The 18,854-nt window shown below is 49.6% G+C and overlaps 1 protein-coding gene across 10 annotated transcripts in view; it reads left to right on the plus strand.

The window, feature by feature from the left end:
* Positions 1-18,854, plus strand: part of SBF1 (SET binding factor 1) — a 2,512,102-nt gene that overhangs the window by 1,245,543 nt on the left and 1,247,705 nt on the right. For all 10 annotated transcript variants that reach the window (XM_069629502.1, XM_069629505.1, XM_069629506.1 and 7 more), the window contains one exon: positions 13,082-13,209. In XM_069629502.1, coding sequence (XP_069485603.1) covers positions 13,082-13,209 — 128 coding nt within the window. The remainder of the gene's footprint in view (positions 1-13,081; positions 13,210-18,854) is intronic.

Below are 18,854 nucleotides of genomic sequence, written 5' to 3' on the forward strand. Positions count from 1 at the left end.
TCATTATGCCCCAGCTAGTGTGGCTATTTTCTTCTGTCATCAAGATCTAGCCTGTTTAAGGACATCATCCTATAATCATCTGTTATGACGTCCCTTAATTTACCTTCAGTTCCCTTCAATTGGGAACTTTCAGTATTCTCTTGAGTTTCATAACTGTCTCTGTCCCTCGTTTGCCTATTTACTTTCCCAAGCCTCTGCTCTGTCTTCTGTATCCTGCCCACCAGCACATGCTGATCCCAGCATTCCTTGCAGATCCCTTCAGGGCTGTTGTGGCTTTCTTCTTCCAATCATTCTTGTGCTTCTATAGGCACTATGCTTCTGTGGAATACATATTTGGGCTTCTACCTTCCAATCTCTCCTTCTCTTTTCTCATCTCACACTTTTCCTCCATTTGCTTACATGCTGTCCCTTTCTTCTTTGTATATTCTCGCTCCTTCTTTCTCGCTCTTCCCTTTCCGTATTCCATCAATGCCCTTGCCTAGTTTGAGCAATATTGGTCCTCCTGTTCATTCATTCTGTACTATTGTCATGCCTTTAGCTACATCCTTTGTTCCCTTCTGTCTTTCTGCCTTTTCCTCTCTGCCCGTTTGTCTTGTCTGTCTTTTCTCTCCTCACGCTGTTTATCTTCTTTGTGTGTTGATATATTTTAGTGTTCTCTATTCCAGCTCTCTTCCTGGGGTGTCTTCACTGTTAAAAGCAGGGGGCTAATACATTGGATGAATATACAATCTGCTGCCTTTAATTCCTTTAAGGGATAAAATCCCTTTTCTTCTACTTTTACATCTTGTTTGCCCGGAGGTAAAATAGGATCTGAAGGTGTTCTCCTTTATTCTGATTAAGCATCCACTCTCTCTGCTGGATCTTCTTTCTAACTCTGGTACATGTTAGAGTTAGAATTGCCAATCTTTTCTCTAACTTCTTTCATTTATGGTAGGCATCTAAGTATGTCATCATGTGACGTAATACCGGTTCTGATAATGAACCCTCTTGAGGCCACGACATAAGTGCTTTATTAGTTGTGCCCTTGACTCACTTGGAATGATGCTCCCTAATTTTGGCTGTATATCACTGCAATGTTCTGCATAGGTGTAAACGATGTGTGTCTTCCATGGTGACAAGTCAGTTCAGACTGGCAATACTTACCCGATCTGTTATTATTCTTTCTAGGTTTATTAAATATCATTTTAATCTTTTTGAGCAAACACCATCAATCGTGCTCATAATCCTTGAATCGAAATATTTTGAAAACTTTTTGCACGACTGTTCTTCCGCCTTTGTTTACACTTTCTATCAATTTTTATATCGTTCGTGATTTTTAGTATCTTAAGGTTCTCTTCTTTATTTGTACATCAATTTTATTTAATTGTAACTTTTTGATTGACGTCAATCCTTTGTTTAAAAAATGTACCAAAAGATTGCATTTATTTATTTTTACTGTTTTATATCTATCAGTTTAAGTGTGCAGAAACCTTTATAACATATTATACCCCCTTCACATGTACACTTTAAATGTGTTCCCCTACGTATGCCTTCCCTTACTATTCTTAGTAAACGTATCTCATCCCTTAGTGACTCCATCTCAGAGTTTAATACGCCCCCTTCTCATTGACTTTATGCCTCAGGAATCCCTTAACACTCCTATATGGAGTTATGGTGTGTATTCTTTCCGTCCCTGATGGGCCTGTGAAATTAAGTTATCCTTTCTGCTTTATAATCCGTAAAAATCTAGTTACTCTTTGTATATATGTGTGTGTGTGTGTATATATATATATATATATATATAATTTCTGAGGCTTGTGGAATCTGCTTAGATCATTAGATCACATGCTGTGCATAGGCCGACATCTAGTGGAAGCTGCAGAGTATTAGTTTGTTTTTCGAAACTCGAAAATGGGCGTCGACACAGGGCGTGCCAGTAATACTATCCCTAGTGTGACGTCCACTGTGCCCATGATCCCTCACGCGTCTAGGACCCTCAGATTGTTTTTTTCCACCATACTGGTCGGAAGCATTCCGCAGAGTTCCCTCGCCTTAGCCATACTTTTGCTGAAATATTGTTATTGTTATATTTCCCCATTTCTCCACCCCAACGTCGAGTCACCGAACATCCACACTCGACGCCGGCCAAGAGAAAGAATCGACCGTCGAGAGCTGCACAACGGATTTGGGCCTCGGAAGGCCTCTGGCCTCGGCCCTGCAAGTAGGGAGGGTGGGGGGTGGACATACTCTACACTCTTTTGGTATATAGGTACATTCTTATATATTCCTACACCTATAAGTCCGCTGCCACAAGGTGCGTATGGAAAGTACCCCTTTCCAATTTTGCCCCAAGTGCAACCGCAAGTACCCTTGGGTTGACAGACACGCCACTTGCAATCTCTGCCTACCGAGGGACCACCCCGAGGCTAACTGCAGAGCGTGTAGTAGGTTCAAACCGAAAAAACTTGAGGACCGTTCGATCAAGCGTTGGGCCCACCACGCCAGGCGTCAAGAGGCCATGGCAGCGGAGGGCGCCTTCAGCGATGGCAGCGATGCCGTGCTTTCCGACGGCGAGGGCAACGTGGCGTCAATTGACAGCCAAGCGCAAGTCCCTGACCTCGGAAGGTCGTCCGGCAAGGCGGCTATGGGGAAGACCCCCGGCGACACAAGCGATACCCACAGCACTTCCACAAAACACATGAAGTCCAACTGAGACTCGACGCGCACGTCAAGTTCTTGGAAAGAGGCACATAGAGAACGGTCCGAATCGGTGTCCTCAGGGTGTTCTCGATCTAGATCGCCGCATGACTCCAGGCAACCATCCACTGTTGCCAAGAGTGCCTCGCTCCCCAAGGTAACGGAGGTTCGATTGTCGGAAGACGAAGCCGACCTCTATCCCCAGACCGCACTCCAGGAGTCGGCATCAACAGGCCATGCTACGGCTGTTCCCGAGTCCCAACCTCCACACTCCAGAGATAGGGACACTATCCTCTGCGCCAGGCGTCGAAAGGCTCCGAAGGGACGAAAAAACAGGGTAAACACTCTTCCACCCATGGGGAAGGGGAAAAACGGAGGAAGCAGTCTCAGCCTCCTTCTACACCTCAAAACATTCTACTCCACATAAACAGATGGACAAGTCTCGGTCTTCTGTTATCCCAAAGACCCCTGTTCAAACCAGTAGGTCTAGTCAAGATAAAACGGGGAAAGGCCTCCAAGAAAGAATCATTCCCAGTTCAAGAGAATGGTCTAGCGATTACATAGACCAAGTCATGTCAAGGATGTTCTCATTGGCAGATTTCTACGCCAAAAACCCTGAACACTTTCTTTTACCCCCGACGGGTAAACTCACTCAGGCTCTAAGGATCCTATTCCCCCAAGTAAGAAGTCCCTGGTTGAAGCTCCTACTTCAGACCCCTTCAGTATACAGCCCTATTCTCAATATCAGGGAGATCCATCCTTTTGTGAGGATCCAGATTTGGGCATGTTGGAAGAACAAACTGGGACGGTCTACTATGGGGATGACCAGGACCAAAAGGAGGAGGACAACCCAGAAACCTACAGGCTGGATTCCCCGGTAGATGAAGAACCCCCGGTTACCGACTCCCCTGTCGACAACCAGCCTCTCTTCAATGAAGTGCTGTCCAGAGCGGCAGAACACTTCCACATTGACACCCAGGGTGCTCAGGAAGAGAGGGACTTTGCAGAGGAGTTGGTGGGAGAAAGGAGACCTGTTTCCCAGGCCATCCCTATCCTTAAGTCAATACAAAGAAGGATAGAGCCTTCCCTTGTTAATCCCAATCTCACTAGGGCGGTAAACCCCAGAGTTGAGAAGCTTTTCCGGGCAGCCCAAACAGACCCACTGTACATAAGAGGGCATCTGAAACCGGACTCCCTGGTAGTTACAAACGCCCGTAAGAGGGAGGGAACACGCTTGTCATCGTCAGAAGCTCCTCCTGACAAGGAGAGCAAGAAGATTTATGGCTTGGGCAGGAAAGTAGCCTCCACGTCCGCCTACCAGGCAAGGATTGCCAACTCCACCACCCTGCTGGCGAGTTACAACTGCCAACAGTGGGAAGAAGTCGCGGCACTCATAGATTCCGCCCCAGAACCCATAAGAAGCCAATTGGCACGAGTTTCGGCGGAAGGAAGAGCCGTGTCCGGTTGCATATTAAAAGCAACCTTTTATGCCGCGGATAACGCCGGCAGATTGATAGCAGAAGGTACTGTTATCAAAAGGCATGCTTGGTTGCAACAGTCTGGGTTCAAAGCCGAAACCCAAGCATCATTGATAGATGAACCGGTGGAGCCGGTTCTATTGTTTGGAAAGGCAGTCGAGGACGCGCTGAAAAATGCCAAGGACGAGTATGAGACACTCATATCCCTAGGCCAACTAACCAATAAACCCCCAAACCAGAGAGGGAATGGCAATTTTCGTCGCCCACGCGGACAAAATTCCCAGAGAAGGGTCTAACTATTCCCAGGGGCAGGGTACACAATGGAACAACAGCCAGCAGTCTACCCAGGGTTATGGCAGGGGAATAAGAGAGGACGTGGTAAAGGTAGAAGCAGCCCCAGTAGAGGCGGCGGCACGCCTCCACCAAAACAGTGACGCTCCATTCAGGGTCCCTTCTCACGCATCCCCAGTAGGGGGACGCATTTCCAACTTCACCCAAGCTTGGGAAGGGATCACATCAGACAGATGGGTGCTGTCCACAGTGTGCTGCATAGAACTGTTAGAGCGTCCCCAAAACCACCCTCCACGACAAAGAATACATTCTCTGGACCATCAGAACATCCTCTTCGAGGAGATCGTCAATCTTCTAGCAAAGGACGCGATAGAGCTCGTCCCGGGACACCAGGTAAACAAGGGTTTTTATTCAACTTACTTCCTTGTGCCAAAAAAAGATTTGACAATGCGCCCAGTATTGGATTTACGGCCTGCAAACAAGTATGTCAAGCCCCAAAAATTGCGCATGACTACTCTCCAAGAGGTAATCCCCCTCCTAAAAAGAGAAAAGGGGATTACATGGCAACATTGGACATGAAAGATGCCTATTTTCATATTTCCATGTTCCCAGCGCACAGAAAGTACTTGCGCTTCAAGGTGGACAGTCGGCACTACCAGTTCAAGGTACTGCCCTTCGGGATAGCCTCGGCTCCAAGGGTATTCACCAAGGTACTGGCGGTGGCGGCAGCACACCTACGCAGGGAGGCAATCCCGGTGTACCCTTACCTGGACGACTGGCTCATCACGGGGGAGACCTCAGTAATTTGTAGAACAAACATTCAAAGGACGATCAACCTCCTCTTAGAATTAGGTTTCTCAATAAACGAGAAGTCAAGTCTGGTGCCAAGCACCTCCAAACAGTTCCTAGGAGCTATCCTAGACACGCAAGAGGGGTTGACCTTTCCATCCGAGGAAAGAATTCGGAACATATGCTGCAAATTCCGCAATATCAGGCCGGTCGCCAGATAACAGTAAGCAAAGCAATGCGTTTGCTGGGCATGATGGCGTCATGGATTTACCTGGTCCCCCACGCGTGCCTGCGCATGCGTCCCATGCAGGAATGGTTGGCGAAACAGTGGTCTCAGGAATGTGGTCAGTGGGACGATCTAGTGGTCGTTTCGCCAACACTGGTACAAAGCCTTCACTGGTGGACAAGAGAGAATCTGTCCAAGGGGAAACCCTTTTACGATCCCGAGATACAGGCGGTAGCCACAACCGATGCATGCCTGACGGGGTGGGGAGCTCACCACTTCCACCACACAGCTCAGGGTCTCTGGTCTCACTCAGTGACCAAGAATCACATCAACCTGCTAGAGCTTCTGGCAGTATTCAGAGCGCTTCAAGCATTCGAGCCCTACCTGCTGAATCTGTCAGTGCAAATCCGGACGGACAGCACTACAGCCATGTTTTACCTAAACAAGCAAGGAGGGACTCGTTCGCCAAATCTGTCCAAGCTTGCCCAGAAAATTTGGATATGGGCACTCGGACGGAAGATCTTCCTGTCATCTCAACATGTTCCAGGGGGATCTCAATTCTGGCGGATGCTTTGAGCAGAGATCCCCTCCCCGAGGAACACGAATGGTGTCTACACAGAGAAATCGTAGAAGATATCTTCCCTCAGTGGGGTTTTCCCACTATAGACCTATTCGCCACAAGCGAAAACGGTGCCCAGGATTTGCATACAGGTTCCACCAGCCAGACTCCCAGGGGAACGCCCTGTGGATGAATTGGTCAGGGATGTTTGCGCACACTTTTCCGCCAACACCTCATCAGGAAGGTGGTCAACAAGATGAACAGAGAATCAATGACGCTCGTCCTAGTTGCGCCCATGTGGGCGAGACAACCGTGATTCCCACACCTACGTGGACTAGCGGTGTGCGAACCCATCAAACTCCCGGGCTGGTACACTACTGTCCTAGTACCAAGGTCAAACAGTGCATTCTCAAACTCCATGAACCTAGCAGCATGGCTCCTAAGGTCATAGAGTTTGGACATCTCAAATTACCACAGAGATGTATGGACATCCTAAAAGAATCTAGGAAGCCAAACACCAGGCACTGCTACTTTGACAAATGGAAACGATTTGTTATCTGGTGCCAGAATAAGCAAATCAACCCAGTTGATTGCACTCCTTCCACAATTGTCACACACATGCTCCACCTGCTGGATGCAGGACTGGTATTTAACTCACTGAAGGTACACCTGGCAGCGCTGTCGGCATACACCACATCCCATAACAAGTTGTCGTGGTGGAAGATACCAGTAGTTAAAGCTTTCATGGAAGGAGTAAAGAGACTTCACCCTCCTATTTCAAACCCACCACCAGGATGGGACCTTAACGTGGTGCTATCTAAACTCATGGGCCCCCTATTCGAACCCATGCATAAAAGCAGTCTCAAACACCTGACTTATAAGACGGCCTTCTTAGTAGCAATAACAACTATAAGAAGGGTCAGTGAAATTCAGGCTCTGTCAGTGCAAGATCCTTTCTTTACATTTCATAAAGATAAACTGGTTTTACGTACACACCCTAGGTTCTCACCTAAGTTTATTTCTAAATTCCACGTGAACCAGTCCATTGAGCTTCCGGCTTTCTTCCAAGACCCACAAAGCTCGGCTGAGGTGAAACTACACACCCTAGATGTGCGTAGGGCGGTCCTCTACTATGTAAACAAAACCAGACCGCTAAGGAAAACAGATCAGCTGTTTGTCTCCATAGTTACAGGCAGAGAGGGAGATTGCGTCTCTAAAGGTGCCATCTCTAAGTGGATTGTTAACTGTATCCAGCTGTGTTACTCTCTTTCTGAAAAAACTCTGCCTTTCACGCCAAGAGCCCACTCTACAAGAGGCATTGGGGCCACTCAGGCTTTCATTGCAAATGTACCCCTTGACACCATTTGCAAAGCAGCTACTTAGAGCTCTATTCACACTTTTACTCAGCACTACTGCATTGACGCCCATTCCAAGACAGATACTCAAGTGGGACAAGCGGTTCTAAGACATTTATTTGCTCATGACCCTTCTCACATCCCACCTCCTTCTTCTAACACTGCTCAATAATCTATGCACAGCATGTGATCTAAGCAGATTCCACAAGCCTCAGAAGGGATACATTACTCACCGTAATCGTATTTCTGATGCTTGTATCTGCTTAGATTCACATGCGACCCACCCTTCCTCCCCTCTGAGAGAAGGCGCATGGATGCTTTTAGTGTTATCTATCTGCTTGGATTATCTGTACTCCCGCTACTCCATGTCAGAAAAAATACAATCTGAGTGTCCTAGACGCGTGAGGGATCATGGGTACAGTGGACGTCGCACTAGGGATAGTATTACTGGCACGCCCTGTGTCGACGCCCATTTTCGAGTTTCGAAAAACAAACTGTAATACTCCGCAGCTTCCACTAGTTGTCGGCCTATGCACAGCATGTGAATCAAAGCAGATACAAGCATCAGAAATACGATTACGGGGTGAGTAATGTAATATATATATATATATATATATATATTTTTTTTTCTTTTTCAACACCATAATACAATCCTACCCCCCCCCCTTTTCTTTTACCATATTCGATGGTCTACTCACATCCGCTATTCAGCTAGAGTCCCTCGGCATGGACTCTCCCACAATCGACCAGTTCGCCTTCAGTCCGCGGGGCGCCTGCGGTGACCGGACAGGAATTTCATCAAAGAGGGACCTGCCAAACCAGATCTTGAACACATGCTCTTTTACGCTCTGCCGGAAAGTACCCGATCATCTGGCTAATGGTAGGCGCTGGTAATTTTGTCTGGGGTCTGGATCTGCGCATAGATCTAGGTCCTTAGACCAGAACCATCCACACTGCTACCAAATGTGCTGTAGCACCTTGAAGCATCTTCTATGTGCTAGATGGAATTATCAGTAATCTTCTCAGACCAAATAACCAGACAGACCAAAGGAAAATGGTAAAATACTGCTTTAATCTCAGTGAAAGAAAGCAGGGTGATGACAATTATCAAAGTAGATACTCAATGTTAACATACTTTTGTTTGTACAGAGTTGATATACTTTGACATACGTCATTTATGACATCATCCTACGTGGCATTTCATCAAATCTATTGCCGGGAGAGATTGGATTAGGGGAACATATCTACTTATAGAATTCTATATGGGTTAATTTCTGGGCCCAAAGAACATGGTATCCTGAGTTGCTGGACCATGTCCATCTGCTCTTCCCTGGCTCCTCCCAAGGAGAGCCGACATGCTGACCAAATCTGAGGAGTGTGTTCTCCACACGAACCATACCAGCCTGAGCCTTCATGCTTGGCTACTGACAGGCTGAGATACAAGGAGTGGGACTTGTCGGAAGACTTCCTTGAAGTACTGCTTTCGGCTCAGAGACGAGTTACCAAGTCATTTTTTTATGCCTGCACATTTTCTGCCTTTCATCTCTCTCAAAAGATCCATCGTCCTGTGTGGTTTTTTTTTTCCTCCCCCGCCTCCTAAGTGAGAGGAGTGGGGGCACATAAAGATGTCGGCCAGAGCTGCACTGCGCCCCGGGGTGGTAGAAAAGTGTTCGAAGAGGAGCTGCGCCGTGGGTAGGATTATCGTACATGAGGAATCTGTGGGAGGAACATCCATTCGAAAGAACATTATCGATAGGTAAGTAATCGTTTGGCTTTCTTCAAAAATAAGTTATCTTTGATAGTGAGACCACCCTTTCTTCTGAAAGTAGTCTTTGATTTCCTTTTCTCAAGGTCCATTTTCCTGTGTTTTTTTGGGCGGGGCACCAGTTCCATCGACTAAATCCAGTGCTGGCTGAGGGACGTCAGGAGAGACCACCTTTTTGTTGATTATGATGGTGCACTTGCTGGTAGGGCCGTGACTAAACTGAACCTGTTGAGGTGGATCATTCTTTGCGTCTTGGAATGCTGTGATCTGGCTGGTAAGGATGTTCCTGAGGGTCTCAGAGCTCATTCTACCAGAGAGGTGGTGGCCACCACTGCCCTGCAGACGCATGTACCCGTCCTGCACATCTGCCAGGCTGCAACATGGGCTTCTCTGCACACGTTTGCTTGGCTTTACTGCTTGGTTTCCCTTTCATGGCAGGACACCCGCTTTCGCAGGGCAGTCCTCCAGAGTTCCACAAAGCCCACTTCGAGTGGTGACCTTTGCTCTCCTCCCTACTCCAGATACACGTACTGCTATGGGAGTCTACCACAGATGAAGAATCAGTGGTAGGAAGGAATTCATTATAAGGCTAAATGAACTACCTCTCGATAATGTTCTTTCTGATGAATGGTCCTTCCACTGATTCCTCGTCGCCCTTCTAACCTGCCCCTCTTGGCGGATAGCTAGTACACCATTATTTCCACAGTCTGTCTGCATCAAAGTTCTCCGGGGAAAGGGGTGGAATTGAGGTAACGGGATGCAGCGTCTTCATATATACAGGTCCTGAAGTCCTGTCCATCAAGGGCGCTTAGTGGTGTCGGTTGGAGACACGGCACCGCACCGCGCTTCCTGGTGGCATAAAGAGTTTCCGAAGATGAGCCATGCTGTGGATAGGATGTCATAGATGTGTAGATAGATTTCTAGAATCTGGCCTGGGGGCAGATTTTAGGAGGCCACCCTAGTTACAGTGAGCAGGGTAACCCTGAGAGGTTAGCCAAAACCCAATCAAGGTAGCAAAGGGGAGCAGTCAAGGCTATTCTCGGGTAAGTGTGAGTGGGGTCAGGGGTCTGCAATGAGTCTACACAGTGAACCACACAATAATTAAATTTCGATGGGCAAATACAGCAATACTTTATTTCGTTTAGGCTCAAAACACACACTAGAAAATGAAATGAGCAGGTGATATTATCACTATAAATTCTTAGAAACTCATTCAATAACTAAATCAACAAAAGTAGGTTAGGAAATGATGCAATAAGATAGTACAAAGTCACAAGAAATGTGCCCTACCTTCAGAAGTCCAATCCCTATGGAGAGTGGGGCCTTGTGCCCAAAAGTCACAATGCTTCTCCCCTGAAAGAGTCTGATGTAGGTAATGTTCATGTGTTGGTGCAAAGTTCCAGAGAAGATATTCAACAAAGGTTACTTCTAGGTAAAAATGTGTTTCTATCTTTCCGGTACAACTGCCTTAAACGCGACTATCAAAAAGCAGTGGAATGCAGTACTTCTGGTACATTCTAAGGTTTATTCTTGCAAGGACTGGGAGGGGGTGGGGGGCAAATGCTGTGTGTTTACTTACCCCCACTGACTCTGATTTTCCCAGAGGACTAGATGGGTCTAATGGGGGTTGCTCGAGGCATATTTCTCACTGTTGGTTCCAGTGAGAGGTGCCCAGGAGCTTTGGGTGCATGGATTCTTCCGGTCAGTTCCAGGAGCTGAGTGAAACCCTTGGCAATGAAGAAATGCAGAAGGCACCAATGAATGCAAACCTCTTCAGAACACTTCACCAGATGGGGGAAGGCGAGTTCCAGCGATGGCCACCGCACAGAGGCGCTGGTTGGCGTCCTTTCAGTCGCAGTTGAAGAATATTTTCTTGAGCAGGATCCCTTGAAGCTAGGAGGCTGAAATTCTGCAGGAAGGCGATTAACCACAAGTTGGCGACCACCGAAGTTCGACCGACAAACGCTGAATGGCGACTGTTCTAGCAAGGTAGCCCACTGGGGAGGTGGTCAGTCTACCGGGTGCACTAGGGACACTTCAAGGCTTGGCCGGTTGGATCTTCGAGACTACGTCATGACTGACTTTTCCCGCCAGTCAAAGAGTTGAAGCACCTCTCTGATCCGGTAGTCCAGCAGGGCTTCATCGGGCCATACACAGGAAGGGAAGCTGGACCTCTTTGGCAGTCGTCCGTGGATCATCCATCGGCTGCTCTTCTACACATGATACTTGGCTCCAACGCTGATCTGAATAAATGGCTGCAGTTGTCCTCTTCTTATTCAACATTCTGCCTGGAAGCAAGTCCAAGCCCACAAATGGTTAGGATCTGCACCATTCAAACAGCCAGCAGTGGTCCTATCCAGGACTACTGTGGGTTTCACTCATGTCCCACCCTCAGACTTTCAGGCATCATGGATGTGGTGTGACACTAGACAGTCCCACCTCCTTCCTGGACCAAGCACACACAAAGGTTTCACTGGCCCGCGAAAACAGCAACTTTCCTGGCAAGTGAATGACCTTATATGGGATTTCCTGACCTGAGAAGGCAGGATGAAGGCCAGTCAATATGGCCATAGGGTACTAGGCACGTTTAGTAGCAATACAGCAATACACAGTAAACGTGAATGTGCACACTAGAAATAACCCAATTCTTTTTGAAAAAGGTAGGTTTGCTGCCACTAGCTTGTCGTTGAGCACATTTAAAAGTAACCAAAAAACCCAAGGTTAAAAGACTAGGGTGCTACAAAAGTGTCCCACTGCACTGCATTGTAAGATGCTGTGTGCACTCTTAAAATTCTACCTAAAAGCAAAAAAAACAAAAGGGAAACATAGTTTCCCAGTACTGATAGTCTGAGGGACTGATGAGTTTCCCCATGACAACATTAGCAAAAGGGCAGGGGATAGAAGCTGAAGGCTTCACGTCCCTGTAAAAAGTCAAGACTGGTTCAAATGCAAAAAGTTTGCGAGTTCATAGAAATATGGAAGGAAAGTTGCCAAAAGAGAAACCTTTCCTAGCAGTAGCTTTGGATAACGTTTTACTGTGGATAGTTACCAAACATTTGGTCGAAAAAAATTGGTCGACCAGACAAATGGTCGAACCAATTTGGTCGAAAACAAAATGGTAGAAATGTTTTTATTTTTTTATTTTCACCCCCTTTTTTTTTTTTGGGGGGGGTTTCCCCCTCCCCCTTTTTTTTCTAAAAAACCCTTTTTTTTAAAACGAAAACCCGAAAAATATATATATAAATAAAAAAGAAATTCGACCATTTGGTTTTCGACCAAATTGCGTCGACCAAATGTCTTTCGACCAGTTTTCAGTCGACCAAATGTCTGGACACCACTGTGGGTTACCAGACATTTGGTCGAAAAAAATTGGTCGAACTGTGGAGAGAGAAAAAGAGCTCTGCTCACTTATAAAGCTGGCATAAATGTTAGGTGGCTCACTCAGAAGAATGAAAGGGACTTAATTTTCTAAATCCAGGCAGATTCTGAGCTGCCCCAGCTGTCATTCATTTTTGGCCATGCATGGCTGGTTTCCTGGTTTTTCCACCTGAAAACAATCCTGACATGTAGCTATGTATATCGCATTCACCCCCCACATTCAGCCACCAACTAGTAGTGTACTCGGATGTATAAGAATACTCGCCCATGACCTAACAGGGTATGGTGATGCATGGTCTCCTTGGGCAGATCAACTGCATTTGATTCACTGATGATGCCTCAGATTATGTTAAGACTCCTCAGGGAAGAATCAAGTAACTAGTCAGGGAAAAATGTACTTCTTGCTTTTACTTGGTGTTCTGTCTCTTTGCAGACTGGTAAGGTGAAGGATTGGTTACTGTCTTTATTTTTGTATAGTTTTTTTTGTGTTCCCTTAATTATCCCAGTGATCTTCTAATGGCCCTATTAATTTGTTTTTCCTTTCCTGTGTCTCCTGCGGTGTAGTCGGCGAGCAGGTGGTCATACGTTCCTTTCCCCTTGCCTCTTTGACCAAAGAGAAGAAGATCAATGTCCAGGGTGTGATTGATCAGTTTATTCAGGAAGGACTGCAGCTGCGTTCCTGTACATTCCAGGTAAGGTTTGATTTCGTTGATCCACTATGATCTACAAGCAAAAAATGTGCAATTGTCCATTTGTCTACAGTGCCAGTCTCTGTCTATTCTAGTTTCTCCAGCATGGGGTCTGGCATGGATTCACATGCTCATGAATATTCCCCGTCGTCGGGCTGGGAATCCTTGGTAAAGAAAAAATCAGTTTAGTTTCTGAACTCTTTCTACTAGTAACCAATCGCTGGTCTTTGGGTCATACTGCCCCCAGCCAATGACAGCCCTCTACCTAAGCCCCTCCTCTGGCAGCCATCTTCAGATTTTTACCGCACGTTCAAGTGTTGGGAGTCCTCGTGCTATAGTTCTCGAGCTTTTACTGCATTTAGCATTTTACAAGTTTACTCTCATATTTTTAGTCAGTCTAGCCTCAAGCTCCACCGATTCTACTTCCGATTTAATGGGGACCCGTTTCAGAATTTTTCTACGCCACTCAAGGGCGGATTTTCGTCAAGTTTTCACTTCTTGGAGGAATCCGGAAGATCTTTGAGGCCTACCCTGCGTGGACATGGCCCAGGACAAACGAGAGACAATGCCTGTTGGATCCAAGCTGTTCAGGAGCTGCCCTGGATGCGGATTACAGAATGTCTTCAAGGAAGATGGGCACTCTCGGTGCCTCTACTGCCTTCACGACAACAAATCGCACGTGGAGAAGGACTGTACGTTTTGCAAGAAAATGTCCGAACAGGCAATGAAGGATCGTCGCGTTCGACTCACCAACTGGCTGGAGGATAAGAGCCCAGCAGCAGGTGAGAAGAAGAGGAAGTCCGAGTGGTCTTCTAAGACCTTTGAGGGTGCTCCGGCGATGGTGGCCCAACAAAAGGCAAAGCACAGCGAGTCCACAGGCACCGGGAGCGCTGATGGTTCGGGCTCCTTGGCTGCCAGGCAGGGCGCGATGTCACCGACGCCATCATCCACAAGCCAATGCTCTGGCTCGGTGAAGAGGAAGTCGGAGAACCTGGGTAAGCTTCGGGAGAAGCCCCGGTCGATCCCGACTGAGGCAGCGACCCTCCCCAGAAGGCAAAGGCTTGAGGCGTGCCCAAGGTCGCGAAGGCCCTGATTCACCCGGCGAAGACCTCGATCGAAGGAGTCCTGGCGGCCCTGGCAAAGCCCGTGGAGGCTACCCCAGTGGAGACGACTGCCGGGCCTAGAGTTTCCCTGCCACCCCGGAGGGAATTATCTTTTCAGCCTATCGAGAAGACCCCTGTGAAACCACGGGAGGAGAAAGGGGGGGGCACGGTAGCCATAATGGACACAGATACCACTTCCGAAGATGAGCTGGCTGGCGTCGCAAATATCCTTGACAAGAGGTTCGAGGAAGTCCGGGCCTACGGGAGGGATCCTGACGAGGCAGACGTAGAAAGCAACGGTGGGGGCGACGAGGAGCCGGGGCCGTGGAGACGGAGGAACCCACTCCCCAACCGTCGCTCCCGTCGCAACCGATGCCTATGCCACAGGACAACTCAGGAGCAATCTTGATGGCTATGGAGATAAGAACAAGGTTGCCCTTACCCCCAGCAGACGATCTAGCGCCGCCTGGACCATTCGGGAAGCCCACTGAACAAGCAGAGGCAACTCCATCCTCCCCCTCCCTTCCAGCCTTCACCTCCTTCCCCTCCCTTGAGGGATGAGACAGGAACGGGGACGGACAACCATGGTGGTGGCGCCGGGACGGATCTCCCATCACTCCCTGCCTGGGCCTCTCCTCCTGACGAAATTGGCTCCTTTCATGCCATGATTGCCTGGGCATCGGAGCTTTTCCAGTTTTGTCCCGAAGAGCAGAAGGAGTGTTTCCTCTACCAACGACAGAAGGCCAAGAGGGAAGACCATCCTCTCAGTACCGTTACTCGACGACATGTGGGACTTAGGACTGTCGCTGCACAAGAATCAGTCCACAGCTTCGTGCGAAGAGGGACCGGTATGAGAAGAAATACTGGGTCCCAGATTCCACCCCGATGTGCCTTAGAGCTCAGCCGTCCCCAGATTCGGTAGTCTCCGCAGCGGCCAAGACGAAATCTGCAGGGGCGACGGGGGATCAACTTCCACTTCCCCACCAGACGGCGAAGGGAAGAAGCTGGAGGCCATGGGACGATGAATCATCAAAGCAGCCAACTCTCTTGCGATCGTGGCGCGCTACGACAGGGAGCTGTGGTTCAAGATCGCTCCCCTCCTAGATTTCCTGCCAGACAAGAGGGCGGAGGCCCTTGAAATCCTACAGGAAGGCGAGGTGGCGTCGGACCGCGCCATCACGGTGGACACGGACCTCGCAGACACCGGGTTTCGACAGATGGGCAACAGAGTTTGCCTTCGCCGACGCGGTTGGCCAAGGCCACCGATTTCCGTCAGGACCTTCAGACTTGGTACTAGACATGCCCTTCGGGAACAACCTTTTCGGCAAGGCAGTGGACGAGTCACTGCAGGCCATAAAGGCGGACACAGAGACGGCCCGGGCCTTGGGTTCTCCTTCGACGGCCGCCCTTTCGGACCTCCAGAGGCAAGTCTCAAGGTGCCTCCAAGGGATTTGGTGGCGGTTCCTCGTCATACCGCCAAGCGGCCCGTTCATCGTCGCAGGAGGCCTACAGAGGCCGCAGCAAGGCCAGAGGACTTTGTCGTCACCAAGGAGGCCAAGGTGCCAAGGCCTCGGCGAAGCAAGATTGAACCGGCCACAACGGCTGGCAAAATTCATCAGCATGTGGGAGTCCATCTCCACTGACCTTTGGGTGCTGGGCGAGCTGGCCCACGGTCACACTCTGGAATTCCAAAGGTAAGTGTCCCTGTCTACCACCTGTGGCCAGGAAGGAAAACCACATGCCACAGCTACTTCTGGAGGTACGAGCAATGCTGAAAAAGGGTGCGATAGAACTTGTCCCAAAGAGGCTCCGGGACTCTGGAGTGTACTCGCGGCACTTCCTCGTCCGAAAGAAAACCAGCGGTTGGCGACCCATTCTGGACCTTTGTCATCTAAACAAGTACATGAAGTCCCAAAAATTCTGGATGGTCACCCTTCAGCACGTGCTGGGACAGCTGGAGTAGGGCGACTTCCTATCATTGCTGGACTTGGAGGATGCCTACTTCCACATCCCCATACTCGAAGGACATCGAAAGTTCCTGCGATTCGTGGTCCAAGGGCAACACTACCAGTTCAAGGTCCTGCCCTTCGGATTGAAGTCGGTGCCCATGGTCTTCACCAAGTGCCTGGCACCGGTGGCAGCTTGGCTGCGCCTGCAGGGGTTCCACGTTTATCCCTACCTGGACAATTGGCTCGTCTGAGCAAAGTCAAGGGAATTCACCGTCGATCACACAGCGAAGACCGTCCAACTGATCACGGATCTGGGTTTCGCCATCAACTTCGTGAAATGTCAGTTGGTACCCTCGCAAGACGGCCTGTTCCTGTGAGCCAGACTTGACAAAGTGGCGCGATTGGCTCCACCGTCAGAGGAAAGGACGAAGGCCATCCTGGGCAAGGTACAACGGCTATTGACCATGGACATGGCCAGGGTGAGGTCCATCAAGTCCCTACTCGGCCTGATGTCATTGTGCATCTACCTCGTGCGCCTATGCAGGTTGCGGATGCGACCACTGCAGGAGTTCCTCGACGCCCGTTCGATGCAAGCAGCGGGTAGTTTTGAAGACGAGATCTCCCTCAACTAGACGTTCCGCCAAGCAATCCGGTGGTGGGGCAACGGCGCGCATCTAGCGGCGGGTATGGACTTCCAGACGCCAACACATGAGGAGTGTGTGTCGACGGACGCATCCCTGGAAGGATGGGGAGCCCACACCAGAGATCTCCACGCAAGATTCCTTTGGCTCCCGGAGGAGAGGTTGCTATACATCAACATCCTGGAGCTCCGAGCCGTGTTCTGGGCCCTCAGATCGTTCCTCCCGTCCCTCAAGGGCAAGGTGGTGAGGGTCTTCACTGACAACACCACCACGATGTTCTACATCCGGAAGCAAGGGGGCACCAGATCCCCAGCCCTATCCAAGGAAGTGCAGGATCTGTGGCACCGGGCCATTGCCCAGGGGATGTTCCTGGTACCCTGCCACCTGGCAGGAGTAAAGAACACTGTCGCTGACTCGCTCAGCAGGGAGATGTGCTCGTGCCACAAGTGGGAACTCCGGCAGGATCAAGTGGATCTGCTATTCTGACGATGGGGCAACCCCCAGATAGATCTATTTGCGACGGTGACGAACACCAAGTGCCAGAGGCTAGCCAGCAGGTTTCCCCAGCCGGGGAGCATGGGCGATGCATTCTCCTTCCCCTGGGACGGCCTGTTCCTGTATGCGTTGCCATTGCTTCTGCGACTCATCAGTCAACTCATACGGTCCCAGTGCAGGATGATCCTCGTCGCACTTGCGTGGCCGAGGCAGATATGGTTCCCGGACCTTCTGGACTTGTCAGAATCCCCCCCAGTCAAACTACCGACAGACGCAGATCTTCTCGCCAGGGAAGGAGGCTCCATCCTACATCACAACCCGGGATCGCTGAACCTGCAGGCCTGGCTCCTAGAGTTCGGAGGCTAAGATATCCCGGCGGACTGCAAGGAGGTCCTTGCAAAGGCCAAGGCGTCCTCGACTCTCAAGTGCTACAGGCATAAATGGAAGAGGTTCTCGGTCTGGTGCTGTGCACAGAAGATCAACCCTTTACGGATTACGGCCCCTCAAGTGCTGCCGTACTTGCTATCGCTGGCCAAGGCGGAGCTAGCGCATGCCTCCATCAAGATCCATCTGGCGGCTATCTCCCGCTACACCAGAACTCCGGGGCGGTCGCTCCTGTGGTCGCACCGCCTATTGAAGGAGTTCCTGAAAGGACTGTTCCGCTCGTACCCGCCAGTGAAGGCCCCGGCGTGGGAGCTCAGCCTGGTATTGACCAGACTCATGGGCCCTCCATTCGAGCCTCTGCATTCGGCACCGTTGAAATTCCTGTTGTGGAAAACAGTGGTTCTTGTGGCTATCACCTCCGCACGACGAATGGGAGAGATCCAGGCCTTCTCCTGTAAACCTCCATACCTGACATTCCACGAGCCGAGGGTAGTGCTGAGGACTCACCCCTCCTTCATGCCCCTCTTTCATGCCCAAAGTCAACGAGCCCTTGGTGTTAACTATTTTCTTCCCGTCGCCTTCCTCGCTGGCTGAGAGGACTTTGCACTCGCTGGATGTGGCTAGAGCGCTGAAGTTTACGTGGACCGCACAAAGAGTTTTCGGAAGACATCACAGCGGTTTGTGAATTTTGGACCTGTGAACCAGGGGAAGGCCCTCTCAAAGGCTTCCATTCCCAGATGGCTCTCTGGCTGCATCATGCACAGTCAACAGTTGGCAAACCGACCGTTGCCCGGCCGTCCGAGAGCCCATTCGACCACATCGATCGCTGCTACCACAGCGTTCTTGTCTGGTTTACCCCTGCTGGATATCTGCAGGGCTGCTACGTGGAGGTAGACACACACCTTCACAAGATTCTACTGCGTCGATCGGGACTCCAGGGAGGAGTCCAGGGTCGGCCAAGCAGTGCTGCGCAACCTGTTCGCTTAAGGTGAGCCTGGTGAGGAGGTAAGAGATGCTTAATGTTGAGTTGTTGTATTGCTTAATGTTGAGCCTGTTGCCACCTCCCGTGGTTGTGC

This window comes from Ambystoma mexicanum, chromosome 12 (genome assembly GCF_040938575.1).
Source record: "Ambystoma mexicanum isolate Mex_15411 chromosome 12, UKY_AmexF1_1, whole genome shotgun sequence".
NCBI classification, from domain to species: Eukaryota; Metazoa; Chordata; class Amphibia; order Caudata; family Ambystomatidae; genus Ambystoma; species Ambystoma mexicanum.